Source organism: Gigantopelta aegis, chromosome 12 (genome assembly GCF_016097555.1).
Source record: "Gigantopelta aegis isolate Gae_Host chromosome 12, Gae_host_genome, whole genome shotgun sequence".
Lineage (NCBI taxonomy): Eukaryota > Metazoa > Mollusca > Gastropoda > Neomphalida > Peltospiridae > Gigantopelta > Gigantopelta aegis.
The window spans coordinates 24,593,375-24,614,958 of NC_054710.1; the positions used below are offsets into that span (position 1 = coordinate 24,593,375).

Below are 21,584 nucleotides of genomic sequence, written 5' to 3' on the forward strand. Positions count from 1 at the left end.
ATTTTAACCTGGTATTGTTTTGTTTTGTATTATGCAACCCCCTTTGAGTTATATTTTTGTAATATGTTTCATTCAAAAGCAATATAAACACTATTACTGTTATCGTGTAGAAACTACTACTGGACGTCGGATGCCCAAAAACACATTTCGAGAATATGACATAGCCAGCCAGACAAGTTATGTGTCTCCACAATTTAAATAAAATAGTTTGATTATAATTCAGTATGTTGTGTCACAACGTTCTGTGACAATGAACGCATGTGTATGTGTGACAAGAAAAAACAGACCTACATCACTAGTCGCTAGTGACTATGACCTCAGACGCTGTTCCATTGTAAGCATTCTTTGTAGGACGCGACTTTCGTTTTATTTTATTTTTATTTTTAAATGTTTAATTCAAAACACTGGTTCGTTCCTAATGAAAGCGAATACTGGATAACTGAAACAGAAGAGGTATTTTGATGTCACAGTTCAACAATTATTTCTCTAAATGGATATATGAAAAAAATGAGGAAAAGACCTGCCTGAAAATTACGCAAACATCCGTCATGTGCAGACCTAATTTCCCACTAACCTCCTAGCTCACTGTCATTCGCAAAATTCGTTTCCTTATGACCTGATAACGCATAACAACGCCAAGGTTATCATGCTAGCAATGGAGGTGTTATCAGACAGTGACATAGAACTTCGAATTATCATGTAGGGATTGTCAGATCACTGGAAGAATGGTTGCATGATGACGAATTGCTATACTCACAATAAAGAGTTTGAAGTTTAACTAACCTTTTTAATGTACAATATATCGGAAACATTCGATAATCATCGGAACTGTTCGTACGCTTTCACAACATACCTTGAGAATAAGTACCTTTAATATTTGTTTTTAAAGGTAAAGTTTAGTTTTGTTTATAGACAATACTAGAGCAGATTGCTTTTGATGCGCGGTCGGTTAAGAATCTATCCTTGTCGGTGGCCCTTTGGGCTATTTCTCGTTCCAGCCAGAGCACTATGACTGGTATATCAAAGGCTGTGGTATGTACTATCCTTTCTGTAGGATGGAGCATATTATATAGACCTTACTACTAATGGAAACAATGTAGGGGGTCTCCCCTCTAACACTATATGCCGAAATTACCATTAGACATCCAATAGCTGATGATTAATAACTCAATGTGCTCTAGTGGTGTCGTTAAACAAAAAACTGTAAAGATTTATCAAAGATCCACCGTGTGTGTACCAAACACGGTTTTCTCAAAATTTTACCGACGACTGTAGATTTCAATTCGAGGAGACTACCTTTATTTGTTTCGACTAAATAAAAACCGGAGCGGATGTAGGGGTCTTTAACGGATGTTTCCTATAGTAATAATACAAGAAGATTCCACAACGTATAGACATGCCGGTACGACTAGTAACTCCAATCAGAAAATAGATCATCAATGCAAACAGTTATCACTACAAATGTGTTTTAAAATTTTAAATGATGCTATTTATTATAGTAATAATTCGTATTATTATTATTACTACTACTAATAATAAGAATTATTAATAATAATAATAACAATAAAATAATAACAATACAACTAATAATAATTAAGTAATACTATTACTAATAAAACAAATAATACTAATACAATAATACTAATAAAACATTTTTTTAAATAATAATTAAAATTATTGAATAAAAATAAAAATAATAATAATAATAATAAATAATAATAATACCAATAATTGTAGTGATAAAACATTTTAATAAAATTATAATGAGAAAAAAGTTGCAATTAATGTTCTCTAGTAGTGTCGTTAACCAAAACAAACTTTAACAATGACCGTATTACGCTTAAGTATATTAAAAACCTCATAACTGGAGTCAGGGCTTCAGACTTAATTCACATAATTGCTAAGGCGTAGTGTCCAGATATTAACAAATAGTATTTCGTTAAAACAACAAACGATTTACTGACAAAAGTATGACTACAGCCTAACAAAGGTTGCCATGGCGACGACCTGAAACCCGAATTCTTGTCATCTGCAATGAAACAAGTACATAAAACATGTTAAATAAATTGTAAGCATTAAATTTAATAATCTCATTCTAAAACATACACACACACACACACACACACATATATATATATATATATATATATATATATATATATCATATATATATATATATATATATATATATAGATAGATATATATTAAATCAGAGATGTTCAAAGATTTACAAAGAGAAAGAGAAAGAAAATCAAATGTTATTCAACTATTTAACAAAAAAAATCGTTGTGTTCAGGAGGCCTAACTCTCGTGTAAATTTAACGATTTGCCCCAAAACCAGTCTAACGATAGACCGCAACCACTCGCGCTTTCAAACATGCTTCATTGTAAGTCTCCGAGAATACAAGACCCCATGAACACTTCGTCAGAGAATGCTTGACGGTGAATAACAGAAATGATTCAAGGGAGAAGAGAAAATACTTAGAAGCATTGAAGTAAGAATGAAACGATCAGAGTTAACTCATATCATAGAGAGAACAATAACATGAACAAGTGAGTGGGCGTGGATGGAAAAAGAGAGAGGATAAACTGAAGTAAGGGGAATAAGCAATAAGTAATAACCAAACAGCAATTTGGGATTTGCTCAGCATTTCAATTGCATAATTTAAAAAAAAAAAAAAAAAAAACTCCCTTCATAAAAAAAAAAAATGATGATAATAGCAAAAGAATAAAATAACAACAGGACAATAAAAAGTAAATTAATTGAAAAGAGAATATCCCATTATATAATAATTAAAAAAGTATCATAATTTTGACATAAACGTTTGAACTTATGTCTGAACATTTAAAGTAAAAAGGACTCTCACATTGTACGTTTTGTATTTATATACAGTGTATATTATATCCAAATGTTTTTTCTTCAACGCCCACAAACAAAGAGTGCATGCACAGAATTATAAATAACAAACAAGAGAATGCATATACTCACAAACGTCTCTTTCTCGGCTGTGTTTGTTGATTGGACGTTTTGTGGTAGGGGGCGGGGTAAAACCGGCTGTCAATCAACATATAAAAAACAACTTCAAGACCACAGCAAACGCAATGAAACTGAACGACACATTACTGAGAAAATTATGTCATGCTCTTGTAAGTAATGAACCACAATACAACCCTCTAAAAATAGAAAACGAGAATCTCACCCAATTATCAAAACAAAAAAAAAAAAATACCCATCAAAAGCAACTATATCCGATGAAACCACCCTCTAAAAAATACCCACCCCATATACCCCAAAAATAACAACAACAAATAAATAATAAACCCCCCCAAACATTAGTGCAATTGTTGAAAAAACAACACCATATGCAATAAAAATTTCCTTTCTGAACATAGGTTTAAACATTATGTTACATACCATGCATTAAAATCATGAACAATTCTCAGGCAGCACAACAACATTACAATTAAATGAACACACATGATGAGAAAGACGACGAAAGAGAAGCAAGAAAAAGACCAAGAAAAAAAAAAGAATGAGAAAAATAGTGAAAAGGAAAAGCAAGAAAGGAAGTAAGTAGTAGAGGAAGATTAATCATCATCATCATCCTTTTCATTGTAATTAACGTCCTCGTCGTCATCACCATTATTATCTTTACCATAATAATCATTATTATCATCATCATCATCATAAACATTATCATTGCCATCATCACCACTACCATCATCATCATCATCACAATCAACAGCATCATCATCATCATCATCACCATAACCGCCATCATCATCGTCATCATTATCATCACCATCAACAACATCATCATCATCATCAACAATAACATCATCATCTTCATCATAAACAGAAGAAAATACGAGGAGGAGTTAACAGGCATATAAATAAAAGTAGAACATTTAATGATCTTTAAAACTTTGAAATATATTAACAATACCTACATAAAGGCTATTTTTGAGCATTTCAGATACAATTCCATCTATATTGTGAACATTAACATACACACAATACAATTTAAAAAAAAGCTAAAATCAGAAAAAAAGTTGAAAATCCCACCTCAGAAGACGATTTTTGGAAAACTCAGATATAGTTCAGGTTAATTAAATCTAAAGTATTATACCGTTTTGCCTTCGACAGTGGTGTACATATCACTTTATTTCTTTATGTATTAAATGTACTGCAGTCTTTGAGACATGGATACTAAGTTTGGTTAATTCACAAACCTGTAACACATGTGGATACAACAGAGTAAAACAAGAGTCTGACGTTGAAATATCCTTAAAGATAAATTGAAACGCGACTCCAGAACCGTTAATTCTCAGACGCACGTGCGTTTAAAAAAAATAAAAAATGAACATGCATTTTGTGGTATTCGAAACACCTGGATGACCAGAAACACTTCGGTTATACGGAAATGAATAATCTAACACAACATACAAGCAATGTTTGATTTCAGTGATCATAAACGGCTCTAACAGTGAACAATAGACCTCAGTGTTTAAAAACTAGGGTCTGTCCCTTTAATTGGTTATACAAGATGCCTTGTTACTAACGGGAAAATGTAGAGGATTTTAGAATTACCAAATGTTTAAAATGATGATTAACTAATCAGTGTACTCTAGTGTTGTCGTTAAACAAAACAATCTTTAAAAAGCCCGGAGTAGCCAGTGAGATTCCATGTCAGTTATACTGGGTAAACGTCCAACCAATGGTTACAAGTCCTTAATATTATACGTATTTAAAGAAAAAATGTGAATTATTAATATACGTACGTAACTGAGTTGTATTTAAACACAAATTGCGAATTATTAATATACGTACGTAATCGAGTTGTATTTAAACACAAATTGTGAATTATTAATATACGTACGTAATCGAGTTGTATTTAAACACAAATTGCGAATTATTAATATACTTACGTAATCGAGTTGTATGTAAACACAAATTGCGAAGTGTTAATATACGTACGTAGTTGAGTTGTATTTAAACACAAATTGCGAATTATTAATATACGTACGTAATCGAGTTGTATTTAAACACAAATTGCGAATTATTAATATACGTACGTAATTGAGTTGTGAAGATGAACGTGTCGCTGTCTTCTCCCCATCCATAGCGATTGGCAGCGCGCATGCTCACTTCGTACTTTGTGTCTGGAATCAATCCCACAAGTCTGTAGGACTGACTGTGGTGATCACTTCCTTCTTCCGGTTTCGCCGCAATGTCCATCACTTTCCACTTCGTGCTGTAACTGTCGTTTAGCTGGAAAACACAAATAACACTAATGGTGGAGAAGTTTGTTTTTGTTTAACGACACCACTGGAGCACATTGATTAATTAATCATCGGCTATTGGATGTCAAACATTTGATAATTCTGACTCGTAGTCATCAGAGGAAACCCGCTATATTTTTCCTACCGCGGGCAAAGGAAAGCACATACCACGACCTTTGTCCAGTTGTGATGCACTGGTCGAAGAAAACATGAGGAAAAAAAAACACGGAGAAAAAAGCAAATAAGTAAGTACATTTTTCTCCGAATTTCTCTGTCAAACAAGTCCGTATTTACGAATCCCGTTTTAATTTTTAAATATATCTAGTTACACGCACGTGGCACAAAAACAGGCTTTGCAAATTCAGGCTAGAATGCTTAATGAATAAATATATAAAACGTGTATTTAAATGTACCATTTTGTCGAATGGATGTACCCGAAGGACGAAAGAAAGAAATGTTTTATTTAACGACGCACTCAACACATTTTATTTACGGGTATATGGCGTCAGACATATGGTTAAGGACCACACAGATTTTGAGAGGAAACCCGCTGTCGCCACTACATGGGCTACTCTTTCCGATTAGCAGCAAGGGATCTTTAATTTGCGCTTCCCACAGGCAGGATAGCACAAACCATGGCCTTTATTGAACCAGTTATGGATCACTGGTCGGTGTAAGTGGTTTACACCTACCCACTGAGCCTTGCGGAGCACTCACTCAGGGTTTGGATTCGGTATCTGGATTAAAAATTCCATGCCTCGACTGGGATCTGAACCCAGTACATACCAGCCTATAGACCGATGGCCTAACCACTACGCCACCGAGGCCGGTCCGAAGGACGAATGCCTTTATGAAATGCATGCTAGTTTATTTTGGAATACTGTAGCTAGACATCTTGTTATATACATTGTCCTAGGGTTAGATCTAGTTCAGTCAATACAATACTCACTTGACATGCTTGGATCGAAGGAACGAATTCTCTCTGTAGACCCATTACCTGATATTTTTCCGTTCAAAACCTGTGCTCCACGACTAGCTTATTAAAGGGACATTCCTGAGTTTGCTGCAAGTTTTAAGATGTTATCGGCTAACAGACTTTTTAACGATTGTAATTACATATCAAATATATTTTTCTCCATCAAGTATTTGTGGCTGTATATTAAATGAGTTTGTCATCGTTCTAATATTTGTACTAGGTTAATTTTCATTTTATTTAAAAAAAAAAAAAAATGTGTACGTACGAAATTATTTGAAGACAAAATCCAATTTACGCTTCTTACAAATATTAAGACGACCAGAAACACATTGAATATACAGACACTGATATTCTAAACAAGAAAATATATTTAATATTTAAGTTTAATCTTAGAAATATGTTATTAGTCGGAAACATCTTACAATGCAGCAAACTCAGGAATGTCCCTTTAAAGGCCGTGGTATTAGCTGTTCTCTATGTGGGAAAATTGATACACAAGATCCCTTGATACTAGTGGAAAATAATGTAACAGGTTTCCTTTAAGAGTGACCAAATGTTTGGCATCCAATCCAATGATTAATTAATTAATGTAGTGATGTCTTACAACAAGACGAACTTTAACCTGTTTTATGTTGAACCCGTTTGCAGCCGCTTCCGTCAGTAAGCCTTGATTGGACTAATATTTTAAGAGTAGTTACACTCTCACAGGCATCAAAATAAGCATTGTGTCTGGTACCCATTACAGGTTACCACAAAATATAGTCTGGTAACCTATAGGTTTCCACAACAAGTAAATTTATCTAGTGGGCGCTGCTTAAACGCGGATTGCCAAAATTGCTTTGCAATTGCACAAGTGCGCACGAACATCGGTGCAATTTTGTACGAGAAAACAAAACGCGGACATAAATTCATCTAGTGGACGCTGCTTAAACGCGGGGTGACTTGCGCGCGAACATCGATGCAATTCCTGACGAGATAATGAAACGCAGAAGTCCTGAATGCATTGCCTGGTTTACGTTCGGAAACGAAACTACCGTTCGTTGAAATTTTTGTCGAGAACGAAACACCGTTCTCGACTTTTCTAACATGTGGTAACCTCCCGGTAACCTGAACGACCGTTCTCGGCTTATTTCGATGCCTGCTCTCAGAGAAAATAATTGCTCTAATTATTATTCTTACCCCAATCCCACCTACATCCCCACCCTACATATGGTACATGCATGCACGACTTGGCACTTCTTCTGAACTTGATAGAATTACAGAAACAAAGAAACATACAGAGACAGATATATAGGTACAGAGAGCAGGGCTTCTAGATTATGGTAGCCCCACTCCCATGGCTAGTGATATTCAATGTTGGGCTAGTAAATAGCTACTATTGCCATGCCCAACGACTAGTGACAAAAGTCAAATGTTGCAGTTAAGTCTATTTTGTAAATATGAATATCCTGTCTCCAGCCCAAACCCCCAATGTTAGTGTTTTAAGCTCTATATCCCTCTTTAAACGACATATCTGATTATTACTATTATTTAGCAAAATTGTACTAACTTAAACTAGAGTAAAGTAGGGCTAGTGCTTTTTTAATCGCGGCTAGTCAATTTTTAATATCACTGATAGTGGATATTATAAAATTTCTAGACGCCCTGAGAGAGACATAGATAGTTTGTTTGTTTTTGTTTAACGACATCACTAGAGCACATTGATTTATTCTTCATCGCCTATTGATATCAAACAGTAGGTCACTTTGACATATAGTCTTACAGAGGAAACCCGGTACATTTTCCCATTAGCAGCAAGGGACCTTTTATATGTACCATCCCAGAGACAGGGCAGCATATACCACGGCCGTTGATATGCCAGTCGTGGTGCACTGACTGGAGCTAGAAACAGTCTAATGGACAGAAAGAAAAGAAAGAAATGCTTTATTTAACGACGCACTCAACACATTTTATTTACGGTTATATGGCGTCAGACATATGATTATGGACCACACATATTTTGAGAGGAAACCCGCTGTCGCCACTTCATGGGCTACTCTTTCCGATTAGCAGCAAGGGATCTTTTATTTGCGCTTCCCACAGGCAGGATAGCACAAACGATGACCTTTGTTGATCCAGTTATGGATCACTGGTCTGTGCAAGTGGTTTACACCTACCCACTGAGCCTTGCGGAGCACTCATTCAGGGTTTGGAGTCAGTATCTGAATTAAAAAAACCAATGCCTCGACTGGGATCCGAACCCAGTACCTACCAGCCTGTAGACCGATGGCTAACCACGACGCCGGTCTAATGGACAGAGAAAGAGACAAATATATATAGATATAGATATAGATATAGATATAGATATATAGATAGATAGATAGATACAAGTACAAGAGATAAAAAAAAGGACCAACCTTTCGGATCTGCAACCGGTACATGGAAGGGACGACAACTGCGGTAACATTCCAGTGGATATCGTATGCTGTAGAGTAGTCTCCCTTATCACTACTGGTAATCACAACTACGCTTGGCAGAGCTGAGGAAAAGAAAAACACAATAAATAAATATATAAATAAATTACAGAGGCAGTCCTACAGGACCCGTCCATCCCTACAACATATTACTGTGGACCATTGTTATTCTTCTTTTATTTACTTTTTTGTTGTCTTCATTTGGGATGCCTTTTTGATAAGCTGGTTCATGTCCCGTCCAAGCCCAACACGCCCAATAGTTATTGGATGCGCCCTTGAATTAACACTTTGGCTAACATGATCTGGTATTCGGGACCATAATTAACTGAAATATATCAAAATTGTAATCTATTTTTCTTGTTCATGCTCTCTCTCTGTCTGTCTGTCTGTCTGTCTGTCTCTTTCTCTCTCTCTCTCTCTCTCTCTCTCTCCTCTCTCTCTCTCACTCACTCACTCACTCACTCACTCACTCACTCACTCACTCACTCACCTCCCTCCCTCCCTCCCTCCCTCCCTCTCCCTCTCCCCCTCCCTCCCTCCCTCCTCTCTCTCTGTCTCTCTCTCTCTCTCTCTCTCTCTCTCTCTCTCTCTCTCTCTCTCTCTCTCTCTCTCTCTCTCTCTCTCTCTCTCTCTCTCTCTCTCTCTCTAATTACCTGTGACTATCAGCCCCACGGACGCTGTACCCTTCGAGTTGGTTACTGTACACATGTAGCTGCCGAAGTCGCTATCGTCAACGCCGTTAATGACGAGAGAGTAATCGACCTTGAACCCGTTTTCGACGACCTTGACCTCCTTGTGCTGGGGCAGTTCCCTGAGGTTGAGCTGCGTTCCGTTGTGTGTCCAGATAACGAGCGGTTCCGGCTGAGCGCTCACAAGACAGGGTATCGCTGTGTGCACCCCTGGTCCCGTGTACACCATCTTCTTGTCTGTGTGCATGATTGGGGAGTCTGAAACACATTTTACATATATATATATATATATATATATATATATATATATATATTTACTTTTACAAAAAAGTAGGGGAACCTGAAATATTAATGTTAATATCAACTATTAGACCGAACATACGTTTTGACCACAGACATCCTAGTAAAGAACGTCCAGGTCTGTTTATCAACACATCGAAACACATTCCATAGTTTGCACGGGCATCACGCAGTTGCCACGTACACGTGTGTGGGGTGTAATTTTCACTGCGGAACATTATTGCTGTCATTTTGTTTTTCATTCTGTTGATCATACAGTTGTTATTGTTTTGTCTTAAGTAATTTTTATGGTTTCAATTTGCGATGCGGCGTATGCAATGCGATGAGTGTCTACAGGCTATTGGCATGCTGCAAACGGGCAGAAGTCAGCGAGAAGTGGCCAAAACCTTCAATGTTTCGAAGTCAGTGGTTAGTAGACTGTGGAATAGGTACCAACACACCCAAAATGTTGACGATCGACGCCGTTATCAGGGCAACGACAGGAGTAGAGGATCGATTCATCCGTAACCAGGCTCTAAGAAATAGAGCTCTAACGGCAAATCGAATTGTTGCAAACCTTCATCAGGCTACTGGTGTCCGAGTTACGGGTCAGACGATTAGAAATCGTCTTCATGCAGCCCATCTTCATGCTCGACGGCCACGGGTTGTGCTTAGTTGTAGGCGGTAGCTCGTTAGCAAATTGTGCGCGCGTGATACATTGGACTGTAGGTTCCATTACCCTCGGTGGATTCGTTTTGGCCAGTGATGCGCATAAAGCCACAGTCGTCTCCCTTCTTCTACATTTTGTCATGCTTATATCCAACTAAGGTCCAAGCACGCCGTCCTGACCACAAACCTAAACCTGTGATGTCTGTCCAGGACAGGGAGTTAATGGTTAGTTGTTAGTGGTTAGCAAAAGAGAAGTGAGGTGTAGTGGTCCTAAACCTGTCCACAGAGCCGTTAAATCTCGCTCTAGGAGGGAGCCGGTACCTGGCTGCGAACCTATTGCATATCAGCCTTATGTTCGATGTCTTAACGACGACACCACTGAAGCAGGTCACGTCATAGGCGTACTTGGCTCCCATTTTTTGTAGGTCGAATTAAACGAAAATGCCTGAATCTGGATAGCAACATTTATTCATATTAACATTACTGCAAACAGCTATATAGGGTTGAAAACGAATCACTGCGCATATTTATATGGATCACAACTAAGGGTATAATTATAGAAATACATGGTAAAAAGGTCTCAGGTTAACACATTTGTTCCAGAATATGTGTATCATTTTTGACCGAATTTGAGGTCTTGAACTGCCCGTCTCGTACGGTGGAATTTGTGGACGCTGTACCATGAATCTGATCCACTAATCTATAATTATTACCTTTGGTAGGCCAGTAGAGCTGATTTCAATTGTGTGTACCATATAAACACTGAAGAATTCCAAAAGTATCCTATCCCGTCCCGTTAATTAATGGTGTTGGTTAAACTACATTATAAAACGTACAGTAAACGTTGAGTTTGATTCCGTCTTGGTCGGGTTCGCCCACGCCGTTGTAAGCCGTACACTGGTATATACCGCCATGGTTGTACTTGAGATCTGACAGCGTGATGACGTCACTCATGACGTATTCAGTACCGTCTGGGAGATCCATATCCTGCAAATACATAGAGAATAATACCTGAATTAGATGCGATTTTTCATACAACGAGTTTTTTTAAAAATATGTAATGCTAAGCACACACCGGCCCGACAAGACGGACTAGTCGGCGATAACGACAACTCGATCGTCTTGTCGGGTTGGTGTGCGCTAGCAGCCGACTAAATTGTCATCACTAATCACTTGTTTTGGGCCGATTGAAATACTGAATCGGGCGTTGGACAGTCGGTTCGGTGTGCGCTGAGAAAAGACTCGATTGTTGGCTGTATGCTTGGTCTACGCTGGATTTCAGTGCGACGTGATCGTCGGCGCTATGCTCACCAATCACTGCACATCATCTGATCATGTGATATCAGTCATGATGGCGGCTTGGTTTAATTCCGAATAGCTGCTCTGTAATTTGTGTCAGATTTCCTTATTATTGGTGGGATATAATTTGCTAAGCATTCAAAAATGTCAGGGGGCATTCTAAACATGTTAGTATACGTTGGGATCTCGTGGTGTTTTAACACAGGTATTAGTCTTATAATATTTATGCTCCTTCTCGACTGTTGTCGACGACGCCGCCTCCGTACGACCAGCATAGCAAGAAGTGAAATATGAAGCAGAAGCAGCTTTCTCACAAATCACGCCATTTTGAACAACACAAAAGTATTTCCACCCCAATTGTATTGAGCTTCGACAATCGCGTCGGCTTGGTGTGCGCTGAAAAAACGTTCCGCCAACTAACGCTGATTTTTTTTCAAGCTGGCGCTATCGCTGACAATACCGTCTTGTCGGGCCAGTGTGCGCTTAGCATAACGAGCGAAAGCGATTTTTTTTTTTTTTTTTTTTTTTTTTTTTTTGGGGGGGGGGGGGGTTGTTGGGGTTTTTTTTGTTACCGGCCTCGATGGCGTAGTGGTTAAGCCATCGGACTACAAGCTGCTAAGTAGAAGGTTCGTAGCCCGGTACCGGCTCCAACCCAGAGCGAGTTCTTAAGGGCCCAGTAGGTAGGTGTAAGGCCACCACACCCTCTTCTCTCTCACTAACCACTAACCAACTAACAACTAACAGACAGCCCAGATAGCTGAGGTGTGTGCCCAGGACAGTGTGCTTGAACCTTAATTGGATATAAGCACGACAATAAGTTGAAATTAAATAATACACTTTTAATCGAGTTGTAAGATCAATAGTATCTAACGGACACGAATATATTATTCTATTTCTTACATATCCTCAAAAACCAGGTTTTAAGCTAATTTTAACATCTTTTTTCGACTAAAAGTTATTTACACCCCTTGCACTTACGCGTCATAGACAAATGATTGTCATGCTAACTATACGTCACAGTGTAATCGATTTCGTTTTCGTATTGGTGACCTGTCCATCACTAGGAGCAGCCAGTCGTATGTCTTGAAATTGTTAACAATCGTGCATGTGTAAACAAGTATGTGTTATCAAAAATAACGAAGGGTGTTCTCACCAACGGGTATGTAGGAAATAAAGACAAGTGTCAGGAGTGTCTGTGTTGTCCGAGCGTATCGGTCTTTGTTTTAATTCGGCTATGCTGAACCGTATGGATAATAAAAGATGATATTTGGCCTGCTCTTATATAATATTTTATACAGATGCAGTTTGTAGAATTGGTTAATTTCCTCATTGGACTAATCAGTCCGCTCTCCGGCTCTTAACACCGTACAACACACTACCAAATCATGACACCTTCTAAGTCGCCTGAAGACATATGTACTTAGTCTTGTACATAGATGCAATGAAGGTTTGTTTGTGTGTTTTGTTTGTTTTGCTTAGTTTTTTATCTAACTTTGCGGGGCACTCATGAACGGTCATCCCAGTCGGTGGCACCATTGGACTGTTTCTTGTTCCAGTGGTATGTGCTATCCTGTCTGTTAGATGGTGCGTATAAAAGTTCCTTAATGAACAAAATGTAGCGGATTTCCTCTCTAAGACTATAATGTCAGATAGAGCTGGCCGGTATTGAAATTTGAGGTTCGGTATCGATATCGGTATTTTTGGGGTGATTTACCTCGGTATCGGTACGGTATTCGGTATTGACACGATACCGATATCGAGCTTTATTTTCGGTATACTCGGCTTAAAATGCACGCCTGTGTTAAGGCTCACCCGCTAATTTCATCTAAATACAATTAAATTCTATACACAAGGCTCTCGTCTGATTTATACCAACCCATTTTGCGTTCGTCTGATATATTATTAGTGCTTTCCGGGAAATATTTTAAAATACCGAAATTTCGGTATTTTGAAATTTGCTCGGTACGGTAAACCGGTATTGACACAATACCGATACCGAACGGTATATACGGTATACCGCCCAGCTCTAATGTCAGAATCACCAATTTTGTCATCCAATAGCCGATGATTAATAAACGAATGTACTTTTATCTTGTGAAACATGAATACAGTAAAATACATCAGTTAAATAAACCGGCCTCGGTGGCGTCGTGGTTAGGCTATCGGTCTACAAGCTGGTAGGTACGGGGTTCGGATCCCAGTCGAGGCATGGGATTTTTAATCCAGATACCGACTCCAAACCCTGAGTTGGTGCTCCGCAAGGCTCAATGGGTAGGTGTAAACCACTTGCACCGACCAGTGATCCATAACCGGTTCAACAAAGGCCATGGTTTGTGCTATCCTGCCTGTGGGAAGCGCAAATAAAAGATCCCTTGCTGCTAATCGGAAAGAGTAGCCCAAGTAATGGCGACAGCGGGTTTCCTCTCAAAATCTGTGTGGTCCTTAACCATATGTCTGACGCCATATATCCGTAAATAAAATGTGTTGAGTGCGTCGTTAAATAAAAACATTTCTTTCTTTCTTTCAGTTAAATAATGACCCACTGAGAACCGAAAGTTAAACTGGATGAACCATTGTTAAAATATTACAAGCACGCCCGACGCGGGTACTAGGGTGGGGAGGGGGCAGGGAACACGTCCCTGTTCCCTTATTTTAATTATCTATCGTTACCCACTCTCCTCCTCGCAGCATATTTCCTGTTTCGCCCCTGTATATCATGTGAGACTGTAGCTTTTGCGATTATATCTGGTTATGTGAAGAAAAAAAAGACCTACACGGCGGCTCCACGTTATGTTGGGCGTCGGTTTACCAGTTGCGGAACAGTGGAATGTGATGTCATCACCAAGTGTAGCCTCGATTTCGCCTGTGTTGTTGGACAGGGTCACTTCCGGTGGAACTGAAGAAAGGGAAACAAAATCAAAACTTGAATGTAATGGTTATATCATTAATTATTACATTAAATCTTGTTAAGTTGTTGAAGTTAAATTATTGAATCTGAAACAAAATAAAGAGCACATAGATACACATAGATATATAATATCGATTAACTTGACGAGGTTGATATTTTACATATTACAAAACACGAGTAGCGAATTGTATTTATCATATAACACTTCTAGAAAGACATTTTCTTTATTATTGTAAATCACAGTACTAAAGTCGACGCCATAGGTAATATTACAATAAATTAGTTTGATGCCACGTATTTTAACGAAATATTTGAGAGAGAGAGAGAGAGAGAGAGAGAGAGAGAGAGAGAGAGAGAGAGAGAGAGAGAGAGAGAGAGAGAGAGAGAGAGAGAGAGAGAGAGAGAGGGAGAGAGAGAGAGGTACATACATACATACATGCATACATATATACACACAGAGATAAAGACAGATAGACAGACACAGACAAACAGGCAGACATACATATAATATGGTAAAGGATCACACAGATAAAGAAAGAGAGAGGGAACTTGATGCCGCTACTCCATGGGCTACTCATTCGATTAGCCGTAAGTGATATCATTCATATGCATCATCCGGCATAAAGGATACTTCACACCATGGCCTTTGTTACACCAGTTGTAGTTCACTGCCTGGAACGATATAATGCCCAAAGGAGCCACCGACCAAGACGAAGAAAATGACAAAAGAGACAGAAATGACACTATTGCTTTATGTTTGTATTTAAATGTAACTCACTAGTGACGTCGATGTGTGACGTCTGTCGTAGCGGTGGGCTGGTTCCCAGCTGACACTCGTACGAACCCTCATCTGCTGGTTGGACGTCTTGGATATGTAGGTTGTACCTTTTTCTGATTGACAGGCGCAACGCGGCCCCACCCACTACCATGTGATTTAGTGACAAAACTGACCCGTTGTGGAGCCAGAATATACTAGCGGCACCTACAATGATTAGAAATGAATGAAAGAAAGGATAAACGAATGAATGCATGAACGAATGAAGTAAATAGGTAATTAAATAAATAAAATAAACAAATAAATAAATAAATACAAAATAAATAAATAAATACAAAATCAATATAAATAAATAAATAGTATATGTATATATCCTAGCAACTATCTTTCAGTATGCTACGGTATGCTATATATTGTATGCTACATATTTCCATAATATACCACTTCATTACTACACGACTCTGTAATTATGTATAATCTACACTAGATTATATACATTGCACTCTCTATACAGAACACCATATCGCTCTAAGATAAGCGACTGTGATACTATAAATGTTGCATACTAGACTAGACTAGACTCCACTTAATTAGCTGTATTTATAATAAAAACGGATTGTGAACAACCATAGTCGCCAGCTAGTGTGCCAAAAAAATACACATTTTGTCCTATATCTGATGCCACAAATCTTAAAGAGACATTCCCGAGTTTGCTGCAACTTTTAATATGTTATCGACTAATGATTGTAATTACATATCAAATATATTTTTCTGCATAAAATATTAGTGGCTGTATATTAAACGTGTTTCTGATCGTTCTAATATTTTTACTAGGTTAAATTTAATTTTATTTCCTAAAATATGATTTTTTCGTACGTACGAAATTATTTGAAGACAGAATCCAGTTTGGGCTTCTTACAAATATTATGACGACCAGAAACATATTGAATATACAGATACTGATATTCTAAACAAGAAAATATATTTAATATGTAAGTTTAATCGTAGAACTATTTTATTAGTCGGAAACATCTTACAATGCAGCAAACTCAGGAATATCCCTTTAAGTAGAATCTGTCAATAAAGTGCACTGCTCTACTATAATAAATAAAATTATAATGTATTTTAATTATTATGTTGGTATGTTTTAAAAAGCGGCGTATACTCACCTAAATTGTCCACTCCACAGAATAGAGTCACGTTAGTTCCCTTCATGACCAGTAGTGACACGGGGTCAGAGGTGAATGATTGACCTACAAACAAAGAAAACAGCCAATCACTAACTTAGTATTGGTGTCATTATTTATTAACCATTTGTTAATCCCTCGGACCGGCCTCGGTGGTGTCGTGGTTAAGCCATCAGACATAAGGCTGGTAGGTCCTGGGTTCGTAGCTCGGTACCGGCTCCCACACAGAGCGAGGTTTAACGACTTAATGGGTAGGTGTAAGAAAACTACACCCTCTTCTCTCTCACTAACCACTAACAACTAACCCATTATCCTGGACAGACAGTCCAGATAGCTGAGGTGTGTGACAAGGACAGCGTGCTTCAACTTTAATTGGATATAAGGACAAAAATAAGTTGGAATGAATGAATGAATGAATGAATGAATGAATGAATGAATAAATGTTTAACGACACCCCAGCATGAAAAATACATCGGCTATTGGGTGTCACACTATGGTAAAAGCAAAACATTAAATGTTGATACACATCAATATAAAAATACAAGATTTAAATAAAAACACAGTGTAAAGGACTGTGCAAAAATACAAATATCACAGATGAATACAATTAAAATTTACAATAAAAGTCAGTATCACGTAGAAACTGTAATGTAAGTCTGGATGGAATCGAAATGATTCCATCACATTTTCTGAGCAAATATATCTTTTCTAGTTTCTTTCAGATGCATACACTCCACCAAAATGTGGCGTACCGTCAGAGTACACTGACAATGCGCACACTGAGGTGGAGGATCTTTCTTCAAAATAAATGAATGGGTCAAGTAAGTATGACCGATGCGGGCACGACACAAGACTAGTCCATCCTTCCTGCACTGCCTATAGGAGGACTGTTACTCTTCCAAGACTAGCTTGATAGCATGAAGCTTGTTCGCAACCGCACCGTCCCAATCATGTTGTCAAGTCGAAAAGATAAGTTTGTTAATACTATATTTAAAATCAGTATACGGTACACCAACCCTGGCATGAGGCAAATTCAAAGCAGACTTGGCAGCTGAATCTGAAGTTGGAATGAATTAATCCCTCGTTTAGTTAAGGAGGATTGGGATTTTCGCTTCTTGTCCAGTTGTAGTGCACAGGATGGAACGGAAAAAAAAAACTATCAGCTGAATGAGTCCACCGAAGTGGTTCGATCCTGCGACACAAGCACCTCAAGCGAGCACTCAACTGACTGAGCTAAATCCCGCCCTTGATATATTAAATGCTAACACATGTGCTACCCTGTCGATGAAATAATGCAGACACCTCATGGAGGTAACTGCATATAATGCATAGTTCTCAAAGTTAACGGGGAGGCGAGACGTAGCCCGGTGGTGAAACGCTCGCTTGATGCGCGGTCGGTTTGGGATCGATCCTCGTCGGTGGGCCCATTGGGCTATTTCTCGCTCCAGCCAGTGCACCACGACTGGTACATCGAAGGCCGTGGTATGTGCTATCATGTCTATGGGATGGTGCATATATAAGATCCCTTGCTGCCAATCGAAAAGAGTAGCCCATGAAGTGGCGACAGCGGGTTTGCTCCTTCAATACCTGTGGTCCTTAACCATATGTCCGACGTCATATAACCGTAAATAAAATGTGTTGAGTGCGTCGTTAAATAAAACATTTCCTTCCTTCCTTCAAAATTAACAATGGGGTGTAACCAAAAAAACTTTTAGAACAGATACCGCTATGTATCGAATTCCCCACAGCCGGTACAGTGTTGATATTGTTACGGACACTGTGGTGAGGTTATCGCAAATATTGATGATACTACCGCAGGTTTTACTTCCTGAACGAGTCACGCTGAAAGACAACCGGAACTACTTACACCTGGTATCGTCCACACCCAGCGGTTGTCCAGCACCAAATAAAGTTCCATTGGTGATAATGTTAACCTGCTATATTACAACTGATTACAAACAAGCCTTTCCTTTTCCACGATACTGTTCCGTTGTAGGGGACGGAAGAGGGAGTGGTAAATGCACCCATCCCCCCGCAACTTTTAAAACCCAACTTTATTTTGAAGCCATTTGACTAAAGTCATATAACCGTTTATAACATGTGTTGAGTGCGTCATTAAATAAAACGTTGCTTTTTTTTTTTTTTGAAGCTAAAATGGATAGAAAATGCACTGCCTTCAGAGTTGAAAGTTACATTAATAGACCTCTCCCACCTTTTTTACATTGAATTGTTTGAATCTACAATCGTCCACATCCATACGTTAATGTTATTGCATTTGTATGTTTGCTCTCTCTCTCTCTCTCTCTCTCTCTCTCTCTCTCTCTCTCTCTCTCTCTCTCTCTCTCTCTCTCTCTCTCTCGCTCTCGCTCTCGCTCTCTCTCTCTCCCTTTCTCACTCTCTCCCTTTCTCACTCTGACTTTCTAAGCTCTCTCTCGTTCTGCCTCTGTCTTTCTGTCTCTGTCTCTCTCTCTCTCACTTTCACTCGCTCTCACTATTTCTCTATCTAATCTCTCTCTAAACTCTCTCTCTAAGCTCTCTCTCTCTCTCTCTCTCTCTCTCTCTCTCTCTCTCTCTCTCTCTCTCTCTCTCTCTCTCTCTCTCTCTCTCTCTCTCTCTCTCTCTCTCACTGTGCACATCTGTCATTAATCTGCCCTGAGCTTGAGGCGCGCGACTAAAATACATAAGATTTAGCGCCTTTTTTCACAATCCAGCACCATCGCATAACTTAAGTCGTTACTACAAGTCGCACAGTGTGAGCGTCCCTTCAGCAAAACGTTTATATAATATGTTTTGGTAGACTTATTTATGTACAGAACGTCCACAGCCAGGCCAGTGTTAACTCTGAAGACACGATTGAGGAATTTCCCCAATCTTAACACACATTCCCATCAAAGAAAACACTGTTGCGTTACGGACAAGAAAGCCAGAAACAAAGAACCGAAACATAAAACATAGGCTCTTGTCATTCGTTTTTAAGACAGGGGCGGATCAGTAATAAAACGGGAGAGGTTTGAGAGAAGTTTTCATAAAGTTTAAAGCCGCAGACCCTAATTTCAACCCGTAAAAATGGACACTAAGGTTATTAATCTACAAACCTGTAAATCATCTGAATAAATTTTCAACTGAGTGAAACAAGCGTCTGTGACGTTACAACAAGGAACTATCCTTACAAATATACTATAATTCGAATCAAAAACCGCTACTTCTCAAACGCACGTGCGTTTTTAAAGATACGAAAAAGGCAATTTGTTGTATTAGACACACCAGTATGACCAGAAACATTTCGGTTCTACGGAGATGGATAATCAATACAATAAAATATAAGTATGTTTGATTTCAGTGATCATACTCGTAAACGGCTCTAATAGTGAAACATATGCTGTAGTGATTCAAAACTAGGGTCTATCCCTTTAATGCATAAATGAATATTTGTATATTTCCTGTTGGAAAGTGTAGAGAGGAGACAACGCCCGCTTTAGCTTATTATTCATCCACCCTAAATGGACATCATATCGCATATTATCAATGAAGTCGTCCATGGTCTGTTCGTAGGATCGAACCCCCTTAGCGGACCCTTTGTCCCCCCCCCCCCCATCTCAACAAGTGCGCCTTGACTGGCATATTGAAGGTATGTGTTGTCCTATAGGGTGTGTACTACCAAATCAAATCACATAGGCGACAATAGTAACGTATACGGCTAAAACTCCTACCTGCAGCGTATCAATCGACATAAACGCCACGGATATAAGTACTACCACCCCTCACCCTTAAAGTGAATCAGAAAAACATTGGGGGTCAAGCTGCTCATTTCTGAGATAACGGGTAGCGTCTATGACTACCCTTGTTCCGCAAAAAGTTCGATTACTTTTTTTACAGGTACCCCATACATGTTTCAAGCACAAGGCTACTTGACACAGTGGTACTAGATGAAATAAAATTGCATTATGTTACCCAGACGAAACGGTTTGTTTGTTTGTTTGTTTTGTTTTTCTTGTTTGTTTGTTTTGTTTGTGTGTTTGTTTTTGTTTTGTTTTTTGACAACCAACACACTCACATTTATCGCCAATGACAGGACCTGTGGTGTTCACTTCTCTATCAAAAGTTGCACCTCGAATTTTGACCCAGCCAGACGTTATTTGGTTTAGTACTACCTATATGTGGGAAAGTGAATATAAAAGGTTTCTTTCTAGCTAGTAATGGAAGGTAATATATCAGAATTATTAAATGTTTAGCATCTAATACCAGATTCTAATTGCTTTGTTTTGTTTTCTTTCTTTCTTTCTTTCTTTTTTCTTTGTTTCTTTTTTCTTTATTTTTTATCTTACTTTCTCGCTCGTCTGATGAGCGGTCGATTTGGGATCAATCCCCGACGGTGAGCCCATTGAGCTATTTCTCGTGCATCACGACTGGTATAGCAAAGGACGTGGTATGCCCTATCCTCTGTGGAATCATACGTATACATGAACCATTGCTACTAATGGAACAGTGCAACAAGTTTCCACTCTAAGACTGTTATATCAATATGACCAAATATTTGACATCCAAAAGCCGATGATTTATAAACCAAAGTGCACAAGTGGTGTCGTTAAAGAACACAAACTTTAACTTTTTATACAAACCAGAAAGTATGCACGCCCCTCATTTCTCCACTTGACCCGCCCTTGACAGACAATTGCGTGGCATACCTGCATTGTGATACCGATCAGGGAAGGAAGGAAATATTTTAGTTAACAACGCACTCAACACGTTTTATTTACGGTTATATGGCGTTAGACATATGGATAAGGACCACCGAAAGAGGAAACCCGCTGTCGCCACCTCACGGGCTACTCTTTTCGAGTAGTAGCAAAAAATATTTTATATGAACCATCCATCAGACATGATAGTACACACCGCGGCCTTTGTTACACGAGTTGTGGAGCACTGGCTAGAAAGAGAAATAGCCCAATGTGTCCACCGGCGGCGTCGATCCCAGACCGACCGCGCACCAAGCGAACGCTTTACCACTGGGCTACGTCCCGCCCCTCATACCGTCCAGTGCACGAAGTAGGAGATACAATTCTGTA

The 21,584-nt window shown here is 38.7% G+C and overlaps 1 protein-coding gene across 2 annotated transcripts in view; it reads right to left on the reverse strand.

Annotated features, from left to right (window-relative positions):
* Positions 1-1,743: 1,743 nt before the first annotated feature.
* LOC121386726 (protein amalgam-like) overlaps positions 1,744-21,584 on the reverse strand; it is a 55,808-nt gene continuing 35,967 nt past the window's right edge. Inside the window, exons 2-10 of one of the 2 annotated variants that reach the window (XM_041517720.1) lie at positions 16,501-16,584; positions 15,335-15,538; positions 14,423-14,544; positions 11,186-11,336; positions 9,366-9,659; positions 8,656-8,777; positions 5,077-5,272; positions 2,990-3,055; positions 1,744-2,029 (exon numbers count right to left, since the gene is read on the reverse strand). In XM_041517720.1, the coding sequence (XP_041373654.1) occupies positions 1,890-2,029; positions 2,990-3,055; positions 5,077-5,272; positions 8,656-8,777; positions 9,366-9,659; positions 11,186-11,336; positions 14,423-14,544; positions 15,335-15,538; positions 16,501-16,584 (1,379 nt within the window). In that variant the 3' untranslated portion in view covers positions 1,744-1,889. The remainder of the gene's footprint in view (positions 2,030-2,989; positions 3,056-5,076; positions 5,273-8,655; positions 8,778-9,365; positions 9,660-11,185; positions 11,337-14,422; positions 14,545-15,334; positions 15,539-16,500; positions 16,585-21,584) is intronic. The other variant, XM_041517721.1, reaches the window with a different exon arrangement.